This window comes from Loxodonta africana, chromosome 21, assembly GCF_030014295.1.
Source record: "Loxodonta africana isolate mLoxAfr1 chromosome 21, mLoxAfr1.hap2, whole genome shotgun sequence".
NCBI lineage: Eukaryota > Metazoa > Chordata > Mammalia > Proboscidea > Elephantidae > Loxodonta > Loxodonta africana.
This window is the reverse complement of record NC_087362.1, coordinates 77,398,236-77,412,471: the sequence shown is the minus strand read 5'-3', so window position 1 is coordinate 77,412,471 and position 14,236 is coordinate 77,398,236. Positions and strand designations below refer to the sequence as shown.

Genomic DNA, 14,236 nt, shown 5'->3' with positions numbered 1-14,236 from the left:
TGAGAATTCCCTGTTAAGACAAGTCCACAAACAGCTCATTCTTTCCTTCTTGAGTAATATCCCTGGTTCCTATTGTGAAATAAACTGAAATTGCAGAGAGCTGAAAGGTGGCACCAAAATGGCGGCACATGCCCATCCGGGAGGGACGTATGTGTGGAGAGGCTGCTCAGAAACCCCAATGGCTTCAGCCCAGGGGCAGGGCTCTGGAACTCAAGGACAGATCTCAGCCATGCTGAACTCCCCCCCCCCCCACCCCCCCAGACCTCCGTGCTCCAGCCCAGGACTCTGAGCCAAAGGCAACATTGGCAAAAGCCCCCTCCACCCGCCCACCACATGTGGTCTCTCACCGGCAGCTCAGCACTTCCTCTGGCTTCAACATTTTGACAGCCTCCATTTTGGGCTCAGTGCCCTTCTCCATGAGGGACTTCAGCTTGCGCTCATAAGAGGTGTCAGGTGTCTTGGTTGTCCAGTCTCTTATGAGGGTACCCCTCCGTGTGAAGATGCTATCCTGGTAAATGGGATCTATACTGCTTTGTCGATGGTATGAGCCTCCCCGCTGAGAGGACTCCATGGCGAGTGCATCCTTGATCTCAAAATCTGGAAAGGATCAGATGCTAGAGATGAGAGGTATGGGAGGCAGGAAGAGAATGAAGGTTGAATGAGTGCATGGGCTTCAAAATCCTACCTGATCTGAGATAGGAGGTCATCTGCTTTTTAATATTTGCTTAAGCCTTATTCATCTCTTCCTCCCTCCTTTCTCTGCCTTCCCAACTCTCTTCCCTCCTTTTTTTCCTTTCTCTTTCCTCTTATCCCCTTCACTCAATCTTTTCTTCTTTCATACCCCAGAAGGACTTCACCTACAAAGAATTAGCCTGGGGGGTTTGGGAAGGTTTAAGAGGAAATGCGCTTTGAGCTGGATTTCAAGGGACAAAAATTTGCCAGATGGAAAAGACAGGAGAGCTTTGCAGGCAGAGGGAACAGTGTGCACAGAGGCACAAAGGTATGAGATGAAATGGAGAGGGTCTGAAGAAGAATGTGGCATCAACATTGGAGGAAGAGTCATTAAGACCAATGATTTCATTCTACTTTGATCAACAATAAACATCCATGGAAGCAGCAGTCAAGAAATCAAATGACATGCTGCAAAAGACCTCTTTAAAGTTTTAAAAAGCAAAGATGTCACTTTGATGCCTAAGGTGTAACTGACCCAAGCCATGGTCTTTTCAATCGCCTCATATACATGCAAAAGCTGGACAATGAAGAAGGAAGACAGAAGCAGCATTGACGCATCCGAACTGCAGTGTTGGAGAAGAATATCAAATATACCGCCGATTGCCAGAAGAGTGAACAAATCAGTCTTAGAAGAAATACAGCCATAATGCCCCTTAAAAGTTAGGACGGTGGGACTTTGGCTTGTTTACTTGAGACATGTCATCAGGAAAGATCAATCGCTAGAAAAGGACATCATGGTTGGTAACGCAGAGGGTCAGCGAAAATGAAGGAAACCTTCAATGAGATGGATTGCCACAATAGTGGAAACAGTGGATTCAGTCACACCAAATCGTGAGGATGGCTCAGGATCAGACAACGTTTCGTTCTGTCGTAGGGAAGGTCGCCATGAGTTGGAGCTGACTCTACGGGAACTAACGGCTGAATGAAATACTGCTGGGGCCAGAACTCGGGGACCTTGTTTATTTATTTAGTTGTTCATCTGGTTAAATTTACTCCCAAGTATTTTACAGATTTTTTTAATGGAATGTAATAAGGATATTTCCTGCCTATTTCAACGCTTATCTAGTTACGACTGTTGTTAGGTGCTGTTGAGTCGCTCCTGACTCAGGGCGACCCTACGTACGACAGAAGGAAACAGTAACTGGTCCTGAGTTTCTGTAATAGTCATGACTAACATAGAGAAAAAAATCTGTTGTTTTAAAAAGTATGTACTTGGCCAGTATACCACCAACCACACCACATTTTACTAATTTTTAACTAGGATTTCTTGAGTTTTGTAGATATGCAATTACATCATTGTGGATAAAAGAAAATATCTTCCTTCTAATATTTATAAAAACTATATACTGTTCTTTAGATACATTTGATCAGCCCTCCAAAACAGTCCTACTGACGGATGGTAGCAGCCATTCTCATTTTGTTTCTGATTTTAAGTAAAATGAATTTAACATCTCATCACCTAGAATGATATTTGCTGCTAGTTTTTGGAATATATTTTTATATCATTTTAGCTTTGGTAGTCCTGGTTTACAGAGTTTTTATTAGTAATTATTGTTCCATTACGTGTATTGCTTTTCTATCATCTACTCATATGATTTTTCCTTTAATTTACCGATGTAATAAATTATTTTGTTAGATGTGCTGATATGGAACCATTCCTAGCCTGATAGAATAAATCCCACTTGTTATTGTTCTGACTCCTAGCGACCCTATGTACAACAGAATGAAACACTGTCCAGTCCTGTGCCCTCCTCACAATTGTTGTTATGTTTGAGTCCATTGTTGCAGCCACTTCGTCAGTCCTTCTTGTTGAGGGTCTTCCTCTTTTTCGCTGACCATATTATATGCTTTACCAAGCGTGAAGTCCTTCTCCAGGGACTGATCCCTCCTGACGACATGTCCAAAGTATGTGAGACATAGTCTTGCCATCCTTGCTTCTAAGAAAGCATTCTGGTCATACGTTTTCCGAGAAGTAAATCCCTCTTAGTCGTGGTACATTATTCACTTTATACATTGATAGAGTGTATTTGCTAAAGTTTTAATTAGATGTTTCATGTGTATATTCATGTGAGATTGGCCTTCTTTCTTGGTACACTATGTTAAAGTCAAGGTTATGCTGACTTGTTAAATTAATGCAGAAATATCTATATTTTATATGGTCTGTAACACTTGAAGTAACACTGCGGTTATCTGCTTTTTTATTTTTGATAATTTTTATCGTGCTTTAAGTGAAAGTTTACAAATCAAGTCAGTCTCTCACATAAAAACTTATATACACCTTGCTTCATACTCCCAATTACTCTCCCGTTAATAAGACAGCCCGCTCTCTCCCTCTACTCTCTCTTTTCATGTCCATTTCGCCAGCTACTAAACCTCTCTACCCTCTCATCTACCCTCCAGGCAGGAGAGGCCAACATAGTCTCAAGTGTCCACCTGATCCAAGAAGCTCACTCCTCACCAGCATCCCTCTCCAACCCATTGTCCAGTGCAATCCATGTCTGAAGAGTTGGCTTTGGGAATGGTTCCTGTCCTGGGCCAACAGAAAGTCTGGGGGCCATGACCACCGGGGTCCTTCCAGTATCAGTCAGACCATTAAGTCTGGTCTTTTTATGAGAATTTGGGGTCTGCATCCCACTGTTGTCCTGCTCCCTCAGGTGTTCTCTGTTGTGTTCCCTGTCAGAGCAGTCTTTGGTTGTAGCCAGGCACCATCTAGTTCTTCAGGTCTCAGGATGATGTAGGCTCTGGTTCATGTGGCCCTTTCTGTCTCTCGGGCTCATAATTACCTTGTGCCCTTGGTGTTCTTCATTCTCCTTTGATCCAGGTGGGTTGAGACCAATTGGTGCATTTTAGATGGCTGCTTGCTAGTGTTTAAGACCCCAGACACCACTCTCCAAGCTGGGATGCAGAAGGTTTTCTTAATAGACTTTATTATGCCAGTTGACTTAGATGTCCCCTGAAATCATGGTCCCCAAACCCCTGCCCCTGCTACACTGGCCTTTGAAGCATTCAATTTATTCAGGAAACTTATTTTTGGTTTAGTCCAGTTGTGCTGACCTCCCCTATATTGTGTGTTGTCTTTCCCTTCACCTAAAGTAGTTCTTATCTAGTATGTAATTAGTGAATACCCCTCTCCCACCCTCCCTCCCTCCCTCCCACCTCTCGTAACCACAAAAGAATGTTTTCTTCTCAGTTTAAACTATTTCTCAAGTTCTTGTAATAGTGGTCTTATACAATATTTGTCCTTTTGCAACTGACTAATTTCACTCAGCATAATGCCTCCCAGGTTCCTCCATGTTATGAAATGTTTCACCGATTCCTCACTGTTCTTTATCGATGTGTAGTATTCCATTGTGTGAATATACCATAATTTATTTATCCATTCATCCGTTGATGGGCACCTTTGTTGCTTCCATGTTTTTGCTATTGTAAACAGTGCTGCAGTAAACATGGGTGTGCATATATCTGTTCATGTAAAGGCTCTTATTTCTCTAGGATATATTCTGAGGAGTGGGATTGCTGGATCGTATGGTAGTTCTATTTCTAGCTTTTTAAGGAAGTGCTCAATCGATTTCCGAAGTGGTTGTACCATTTGACATTCCCACCAGCAGTGTAGAAGTGTTCCAATCTCTCCACAGCCTCTCCAGCATTTACTAGTTTGTGTTTTTTGGATTAATGCCAGCCTTGTTGGAGTGAGATGAAATCTCATTGTAGTTCTGATCTGCATTTCTGTAATGGCTAATGATCGTGAACATTTCCTCATATATCTGTTAGCTACCTGAATGTCTCTTAGCGAAGTGTCTGTTCATATCTTTTGCCCATTTTTGAATTGGGTTATTTGTCTTTTTGTAGTTGAGTTTTTGCAGTATCATGTAGATTTTAGAGATCAGGCGCTGATCGGAAATGTCATAGCTAAAAACTTTTTCCCAGTCTGTAGGTACTCTTTTTACCCTTTTGGTGAAGTCTTTGGATGAGCATAGGTGTTTGATTTTTAGGAGCTCCCAGTTAGCTAGTTTTTCTTCTACATTCATTATAATGTTTTCTATACTGTTTATGCCAGGTATTAAAGCTCCTAACATTGTCCCTATTTTTTCTTCCATGATCTTTATCATTTTCGATTTTATATTTAGGTTTTTGATCCATTTTGAGCTCGTTCTTGTGCATGGAGTGAGGTACGGGTTTCAATTTTTTTTGCAGATGGATATCCGGTTATGCCAGCACCATTTGTTAAAAAGACTGTCTTTTCCCCATTTAACCATTTTGGGGCCTTTGTCAAATATCAGCTGCTCATATGTGGATAGATTTATGTCTGGATTCTCAATTCTGTTCTGTTGGTCTATGTATCTGTTGTTGTACCAGTAGGCTGTTTTGACTACTGTGGCGGTATAATAGGTTCTAATATCAGGTAAAGTAAGGCCTCCCACTTTGTTCTTCTTTTTCAGTAATGCCTTATTGATCCGGGGCCTCTTTCCATTCCATATGAAGTTCGTGATTTGTTTCTCCACCTCATTAAAGAATGTTGTTGGGATTTGGATCGAAAATGCATTAAATGTATACATCGCTTTTGGTAGAATAGACATTTTTATAATGTTAAGTCTTCTTATCCATGAGCAAGATATGTTTTTCCACTTATGTAAGTCTCTTTTGGTTTCTTGCAGAAGTGTACTGTAGTTTTCTTTGTATAAGTCTTTTACATCTCTGGTAAGATTTATTCCCAAGTATTTTATCTTCTTGGAGAGTACTGTAAATGGCACTGATTTGGAGATTTCCTCTTCAATGTTCTTTTTGTTGGTGTAGAGGAATCCAACTGATTTTTGTATGTTTATCTTGTATCCCTATACTCTGCTGAACTCTTCTATTAGTTTCAGTAGTTTTCTGGAGGATTCCTTAGGGTTTTCTGTGTATAAGATCATGTCATCTGCAAATAGAGATACTTTTACTTCTTCCTTGCCAATCTGGATGCCCTTTATTTCTTTATCTAGCCTAATTGCTCTGGCTAGGACTTCCAGCACAATGTTGAATAAGAGTGGTGAGAAAGGGCATCCTTTTCTGGTTCCCGATCTCAATGGGAATGCTTTCAGGCTCTCTCCATTTAGGGTGATGTTGGCTGTTGGCTTTGTATAAATGCCCTTTATTATGTTGAGGAATTTTCCTTCTATTCCTATTTTGCTAAGAGTTTTTATCATGAATGGTTGTTGAACTTTGTCAAATGCCTTTTCTGCATCAATTGATAAAATCATGTGATTCTTGTCTTTTGTTTTATTTATGTGGTGCATTATATTAATTGTTTTTCTACTGTTGAACCATCCCTGCATACCTGGTATGAGTCCCACTTGGTCATGGTGAATTATGTTTTTGATATGTTGTTGAATTCTATTGGCTAGAATTTTGTTGAGGATTTTTGCATCTACATACATGAGGGATATAGGTCTATAATTTTCTTTTCTTGTGGTGTCTTTACCTGGTTTTGGTATCAGGGATATGGTGGCTTCATAGAATGAGCTTGGTAGTATTCCGTCCTTTTCTATGCTCTGAAATACCTTTAGTAGTAATGGTGTTAACTCTTCTCCGGACCAGGGCTTTTTTTGTTGGGAGTTTTTTGATTACCTTTTTCATCTCTTCTTTTGTTATGAGTCTATTTAGTTGTTCTTTTTTTTTTTTTTTTAACCACTGTTTGTGTTAGCTTAGGTAGATAGTGTGTTTCTAGGAATTCATCCGTTTCTTCTAGGTTTTCAAATTTGTTAGAGTACAATTTTTCATAGTAATCTGATATGATTCTTCTAATTTCAGTTTTGTCTGTTGTAATATCGCCCATCTCATTTCTTATTCAGGTTATTTGCTTCCTTTCCTGTTTTTCTTTTGTCAGTTTGGCCAGTGGTCAATCTTGCTGATTTTTTCAAAAAACCAGCTTTTGGTCTTGTTAATTCTTTCAATTGTTTTTCTGTTTTCTTTTTCATTTAGTTCAGCTCTAATTTTTATTATTTGTTTTCTTCTGGTGCCTGTGGGTTTCTTTTGTTGCTCTCTATTTGTTCAAGTTGTAGGGATAATTCTTTGATTTTGGCCCTTTCTTCTGTTTGGATGTGTGCATTTATTAATACAAATTGGCCTCTGAGCACCACTTATGCTCTGTCCCAAAGGTTCTGATAGGAAATGTTTTCATTCTCATTGGATTCTATGAATCTCTTTATTCTATCCTTAATGTCTTCTATAATCCAGTCTTTTTTGAGCAGGGTATTGTTCAGTTTCCAAGTGTTTGATTTCTTTTCCCTGCTTTTCCTGTTATTAATTTCCACTTTTATGGCCTTATGGTCAGAGAAGATGCTTTGTAATATTTCAATGTTTTGAATTCTGCTAAGGCTTGCTTTATGACCTAATATGTGATCTATTCTAGAGAAGGTTCCATGTGCACTAGAAAACAAAGTATACTTGGTTGCTGTTGGGTGGAGTGTTCTGTATATGTCTATGAGGTCAAGTTGGTTGATTGTGGCATTTAGATCTTCCATGTCTTTATTGAGCTTCTTTCTGGATGTCCTGTCCTTCGCCAAAAGTGGTGTGTTGAAGTCTCCTACTATTATTGTGGAGGTGTCTATCTCACTTTTCAATGCCTTTAGAGTTTGTTTTAGGTATCTTTCAGCCCTGTCATTGGGTGCCTAAATATTTAACATGGTTATATCTTCTTGGTGTATTGTCCCTTTAATCATTATATAGTGTCTTTCCTTATCCTTTCTGATGGATTTAACTTTAAAGTCTATTTTGTCAGAAATTAATATTGCCACTCCTGCTCTTTTTTGATTGTTGTTTGCTTGATATATTTTTTTCCATCCTTTGAGCTTTAGTTTGTTTGTGTCTCTAAGTCTAAGGTCTATTTCTTGTAGGCAGCATATAGACGGATCTTGTTTTTTAATCCATTGTGCCACTCTCTGCCTCTTTATTGGCTGATTTAGTCCGTTTACATTCAGGGTAATTATGGATAGGTATGAATTTAGTGCTTTCATTTTGATGCCTTTTTTTGTGTGTTGTTGACAGTTTCTTTTTCCCACTTAATTTTATGTGCTGAGTAGATTATATATTGTCCTTTCCTCATATTTGTTGTTGTTGACTTTGTTTCTGCTGAGTCTCTCTTTTTTTTTTTCTTGTATTTTATTTTGATGAGTAGGATAGTTTGTCTCCTTTGTGGTTACCTTATTATTTACCCCTATTTTTCTAAATTTAAACCTAACTTTTATTTCTTTGTATTGCCGAATCTTCCTCTCCATACGAAAGTTCTATGATTACATTTCTTAGTCTGTCTTTATTATTCTAATGTTGTCTTCTTTTATATAATAACATTACTGTTACCCTGTTTTGAGCTTCTTTTTTTTTTTTTAATAATCTTGCTTTGTTTTTTCAGATTTCCCTGTCTGGGTTGACTTCTGGTTGCTCTGCCCAGTGTTCTAGTCTTGGGTTGATACCTGATATTATTGATTTTCTAACCAAAGAACTCCCTTTAGTATTTCTTGTAGTTTTGGTTTGGTTTTTATGAATTCCCTAAACTTCTGTTTATCTGGAAATGTCTTAATTTCATCTTCATATTTAGGAGACAATTTTGCTGGATATATGATTCTTGGCAGGCAATTTTTTTTCCTTCAGTTTTTTAAATATGTCATCCCATTGCCTTCTTGCCTTCATGGTTTCTGCCGAGTAGTCCAAGCTTATTCTTATTGGCTCTCCTTTGTGGGTGACTTTTTGTTTATCCTTTGCTGCTCTGATAATTCTCTTTTTGTCTTTGGTTTTGGCAAGTTTGATTGTAATATGTCTTGGTGACTTTCTTTTAAGATCTACCTTATGTGGAGTTCAATGGGCATCTTGGATAGATATCTTCTCATCTTTCACGAAATCAGGGAAGTTTTCTACCAACAAATCTTCAACAAGTCTCTCTGTATTTTCTGTTATCCCTCCCTGTTCTGGTACTCCAATCACTCGTAGGTTATTTCTCTTGATAGAGTCCCACATGGTTCTTAAGGTTTCTTCATTTTTAAAAATTCTTTTATCTGATTTTTCTTCAAATATATTAGTGCCAAGTGATTTATCTTCGAGTTCAGAAATTCTAGCTTCTACTTGCTCAATTCTGCTTCTCTGACTTTCTATTGAGTTATCTAATTCTGTAATTTTATTATTAATCTTCTGAATTTCTGATTGCTGCCTGTCTATGGATTTTTCCAGCTTATTAAACTTTTCATTATGTTCCTGAATAATCTTTCTAATTCCTTCAATTGCTTTACCTGTATGTTCCTTGGCTTGTTCTACATATTGTCTCATTTCTTTCCTGATGCCTTGGAGGGTTCTGTATATTAAACTTTTGTATTCTGCATCTGGTAATTCCAGGAGTGCACTTTCATCTAGAATCTGCCTAGATTCTTTGTTTTGACGGCCTGTTGAGGTGACCATGGTCTGTTTCTTTATGTGACTTGATATTGACTGTTGTCTCTGAGCCATCAATAAGTTATTGTATTAGTTTATGCTTGCTTACTGTGTCATAGCTTCTTGCTTTGGTTTCTTTTGGTATACCCCTATGGGTTTCTTGAGTGAGCTAGCTTGATTATTTTCTCCTTTGGAGCTCTGATGTCCTGTCCCCAGGTGGCTAGAGCTATTATTAGGTATATCAGTCTAGGAGTCCATTCAGTTTTCTTGTATGAATTCAGCTGACGTTTCCAGGTAGCTGATCATCAAGTGTGTGGTACAGGCTCTGTCCTACAGTCTTAGAGGGGCAGGGGTGATTGGTTTATATATCAGTATCTGATTGCAGCAGGGGGTCATGCTCTGAACAAGGCAGAGGGCTGACAACCAACCCCTGAGTGTCTCTGAGGAAAGCACGTCCCTGTTCCCTAGATCATGCAGGTGGGTGGGTTCTGCAGTTGGACCATGGGCACCCAAAGTTTTTAATTGTAAGGACTGGGAGGTACCAGTTATCTCTGGACCCCTGTCATGGGTGGCTGGGTGACCTGAGTGGAGCTACCAGTCCTTAGGTCCCTGATGTGGGTAGGTGAGGGCCTTGTTTAATAGGCAAAGCAATGTCAAACATCAAACATCCACCTCTCCACCGCGCAGCTGAAATGGTTGGAGTCTGCAAACAACGGCCTATAGCTCCCAAAATAGGCCCACACAGGTCCATGCAGAAGGGAAAGGTGCTCAAAGTCCACTGATGGTTTATGCCTGGACAGGAGCTGCTTCTGTCCTGAGCTCCCCTGGTTAGTGGAGCTAGCATGTTATCTTTTCCCCCATATGCAAATTTTTTGCTTCCCCATGGTCGGGAGGATGGCTCTAGGTGCTCACCAGGGCCTATCTCAGGCCCAGGGAATTCAGCCGCTGAAGCCGGTTTACAGGTGGGAGGCCGGGTTAAAAACATACACAAGTACTTAGCTTTTGCCGAGAGTGCCGTTCTCCTGAGGTTCCGGAGGTGCGAGTAGGCTATGTGGCTGGCTGCTTCTCCAGGAGGAAACTGCGGCTGAACGCTAGTACCAGCCCACCGCCACCACTGCTGCTCCGGGAATGGTGCCTGAGGGCTCCCCGCAGTTCAGGTCTGGTAACTCCTCTCCGCTTCTGAACGGTCTCTTCCTCCGCTTGCCCCTCAGTTCATTTTCTGAGTTTGCCTTTGAAGCTCAGGGCTCCCAGCTTGTCACAAATATACTCATTTTACTTGTTTTTTTTCCGGTCTTTGTTGTAAAGAGGGCTCGCTGGGAGCGTGTCTATTCCGCCATCTTGGCTCCTCCCGGTTATCTGCCTTTTAAAGGTTAGATGGAACCCAGTGTGAAACCATTTGTCCTGATGCTGTTTTTGGTGGGAAAGTGTCAGTCACCGTTTCAACCTTCACTGTGGTCATTGCTGTATTCAACTTTTCTACTCTGTACTGTACCAATTTTGATTATTTATAGTTCTCCAAGAGACCATCCATTTCCTCTAGGTTTTCAAATATATATGTCTTAGGCTGAGTCCTTTAGAGGAGTAAGACCAGTGAAGCCTGTATATACAAATATATATAACTAGAAAACCGAACCTGTAGTCATCGAGTCAGTTCTGACTCATAGCGCCCCTATAGGATAGAGCGGAACTGCCCCATAGGGCTTCCAAGGAACAGCTGGTGGATTCGAACTGCTGACCTTTTGGTTAGCAGAAAAGCTCTTAACCACTGTGCCACCGAGATTCCAGGAAATACAAACAGAGAGGTTTATTCTAAGGAAATGGGTCACAAAATTGCGGAGGCTGGCAAGTCCCAAATCCGTGAGTCAAGCATCATGCTGGAGGCTTCTCCTGACTCCCGTGGTTACAGCGGCTGGGGAACCCAAAATCTGCAAGTCAGACGGCAGGCTGCTGGCTCATATCCCAAGGACCAGAGGTCAAAGAATGGCAAGTTGGATGCAAGATCCAGAGAGGGCAAACTTTGACAGAACACCCATATGTTTTGGAAGCAGGCCACACCTCCAAGGAAACTCCTTTCAGCTGATTGGTTGCTCACATCAGATCACAAAATGGAGGATGATTACATAATATCTGCCAAATCACCGAGAATATGGCCTAGCCAACTTGACACGTAACCTTAACCATCATAGTATATGTTATTGTTCTTAGTTGCGGTCAGCTCCATTCCAACTCACGTTGACCCCAGCTGTGCAGAGTAGAGCTGCTCTGTAGGGTTTTCAAGATTGTGACCTTTCAGAAGCAGCTCACCAGGACTTTCTTGCAAGGTACCTCTGGGTGGATTTGAACTGCCAACGTTTTGCTTAGTAATCCACAATTGCACCACCCAGGGACTCCTTCTATTGTATATAGGTGTATGTAGAATTCTATTTTAATTATTTTAACGTATTTCTTATTTTTGCTTGTGTATCCTTTCTCATAAAAATCTTGCATATTTTTTGCTTTTATTTTTAACAAGCCTCGTGATAATTTTATTTGTCACTGGCTTTTGCAAAGAGTTAGCTGTGGATTTTTCCATTTGACTATTTTTGTCTTGTATTAATTTTAGCCAGTATTACTCTTCTCTGTTCATACTAATTCTTTCTTTCAGTTCTTATTAGTTTTTTCTTTTCTTTTTTGTTTTATAAAGATAAGAACAATTCTTTTAGCATTTGACTTTTACTGTAAATTTTTCTCTGAGAATAAAATTTGCCTCTGTTTCATACGTATTTGTATGAAACAGGCAAATTTTCATTAGTTTTTTCCCTTTGATCTGAGGGTTCCTTAGTAGCCTGTTCCTTACTTTTCAGTTGTTAAGTTTGGGGGTATCTGTTAATTCATTTCTAATTTTTGGTTTACAATAATATACATGGCCCTAAAATCTTTACTTTTTTGAATGTAAATGTTTTCTTTGTGGTAACATTCTTTGTCCCTATGAAAATGTATGCTCTCTATTCAGAGGATGTGAAGTCATGGTTCGTTAACTGCATTCCTGGGTTCTGTTTTGTCCCTCCTGTCATCTACTCAGTCTGTCTCTTTGGTTCTGGGAGAGGTCTGTTAAAATCTCCCACTGTCTTTGCATTTCTAGATGTTCACACTTTATCTTTTAGCTACTATATTTTTTGGTGCAAATAAGTTTATGGTGGTTATTTTTTCTTTTTAACATTTTAAAACATCCTCCTTTGTCCTGTGTGTTTCTTTTAGCCTTAATTCCACCTAATTTGATACATTGTCATGGAGTTTAATTTTGTTCCCATTTCCTCATAACCTTTTTGCCTATCCTTTTATTTTCAGCCTTTCTATAAAGTGTATGTAGATTTTGCCTTTTGAGCCAATTACGTCCTGATTTGGTATCTCTGTATAATCTTCAAGGAGTCCTTGGGTGGTGCGACAGTTAAATACTCAGCTACTAACAAAAAGGTTGACAGTTCAAACACACCCAGAGGAGGAATGTTCTGGTGATCCGCTTTTGAAAGCTCACAGATCTGAAAACCCTGTGGAGCGCTGTTCTACTCCGCAACACTTAGGGCTGCAGTGAGTCAGGATCGACTCATGTCAAGTTTGGGTTTTTTTTTTTTTTTTGGTTTTAGTATACTCTCTCTCTCTCTTTTTTGGTATATTCTGTTTTGGAGCCATGGTGGCACAGTGGTCAAGAGTTTGGCTGTTAACCAAGAAGTCAGCTGTTTGAGTCCACCAACCACTCCTGAGAAACCCTATGGGGAAGTTCTACTCTGTCTTATAGGGTCACTATGAGTTGGGATTGACTCAGTGACAATGGGTTTGGTTTTTTATTTTTGCTTTTATACTCTTTTTTGGAGATAATGTAACACGTGGCTGATAAACCCCTAAATATTTCTGAATCTTCTAACATCATCCATTCACGTTGATGGTGACATACATGTGCTGGGTTAGGATTATAGGGTTATAGGTGCCATTCCACTTGCAGGTTGATGCCAGTACGATTCTTTTTCCTGCATAATTAAGTTGTTCTCTCTCTATACAAGCTTGCAGGATTTCATCAAAAAAGTTGAAGACTTTTACCAGGATATGCCTAGAGATAGTGAGTCTAGAGCTGACTCCATGGCAACTAAAGACATCCAGATGAGACACGGAGTCTAGACCCCTACAGTTATACTATGAAGGGACAGTGGCCTGGAGGGACAGTGTGACTTGCCCAAGGTCTCACAACGAGTTAGTGGCTGAACTGGGGTTCTTTATGCCCAATATGGCCTCTGGCTTGGGAGCTGGTCCCTGGCAGTGTGACAGAGGCAAGTGGCCTTAGCACTCCCTGCTGTGCATGGTGGAAATTGGTGCCATGTTCCAGAAGAATCGTGAGGCGCACATCCTCTTTGATACAAACTGGAAATCCCTTAGAGAAAGGGCCATAACATCCCCCAAGACATCTTTTAATGCTCTTCTGGGTCAAAGTTTGTCTCAGGTGGAAAAGAATAATAGCAATATAAATGGTTATAAAACTAAATATATAAGCACTATTTGTTGAATGATTTTTCTTGTGCCAGGCAGTGTTCAAGAGGCTTTCTAGGGAGTGGGGCACTATTAATCTCATATACATTTAACATAGCATGTACATTTTAACGAATGAGAATGTTGAGGATCAGAGAAATCAAGTAACATGCCCAAGATGCCATAGCTAAGCAGTGGTGGATCCAGGATGTGATCCTAGGTTGTCAGAGTCTTTTTGTGGAAGCCTGGTCTGGCCACCCCTTGGACAGAATTGACCCACACTCTTGGATCTGTGGCTGAACAGTGAAGTCATGTCTCTATGGGCCACGTTTGGGCCTCCAGGGGCTGACCCTACCCTCAGGGAGATAGTGGGGGCTGCTGACCTCCATCCCTTTGCATTAGGAGTTGCTCTGGGCATAGGTACTGGGAAGGGAAAGCCCAATGACCCAATGACCCCCTTTCCCCAATCCAACTGCTTATACTTTGCCAAGATTTTCCTTGAAAATGTGTTCCGATTGCTTTCCCAGAGTGATCATTCTAAAATTCAAATCCAACATGGTAACTTCTTTCTTAAAAATTTTCAGTAGTTTCCCATTGCATTCAATAAGGT

The 14,236-nt window shown here is 40.3% G+C and overlaps 1 protein-coding gene across 1 annotated transcript in view; it reads right to left on the bottom strand.

Annotated features, from left to right (window-relative positions):
* The window catches only part of C21H16orf78 (chromosome 21 C16orf78 homolog), a 30,379-nt gene that overhangs the window by 2,869 nt on the left and 13,274 nt on the right, over positions 1–14,236 (bottom strand). The window contains exon 4 of the mRNA XM_064273520.1: positions 348–597. Within this exon, the coding sequence (XP_064129590.1) occupies positions 348–597 (250 nt within the window). The remainder of the gene's footprint in view (positions 1–347; positions 598–14,236) is intronic.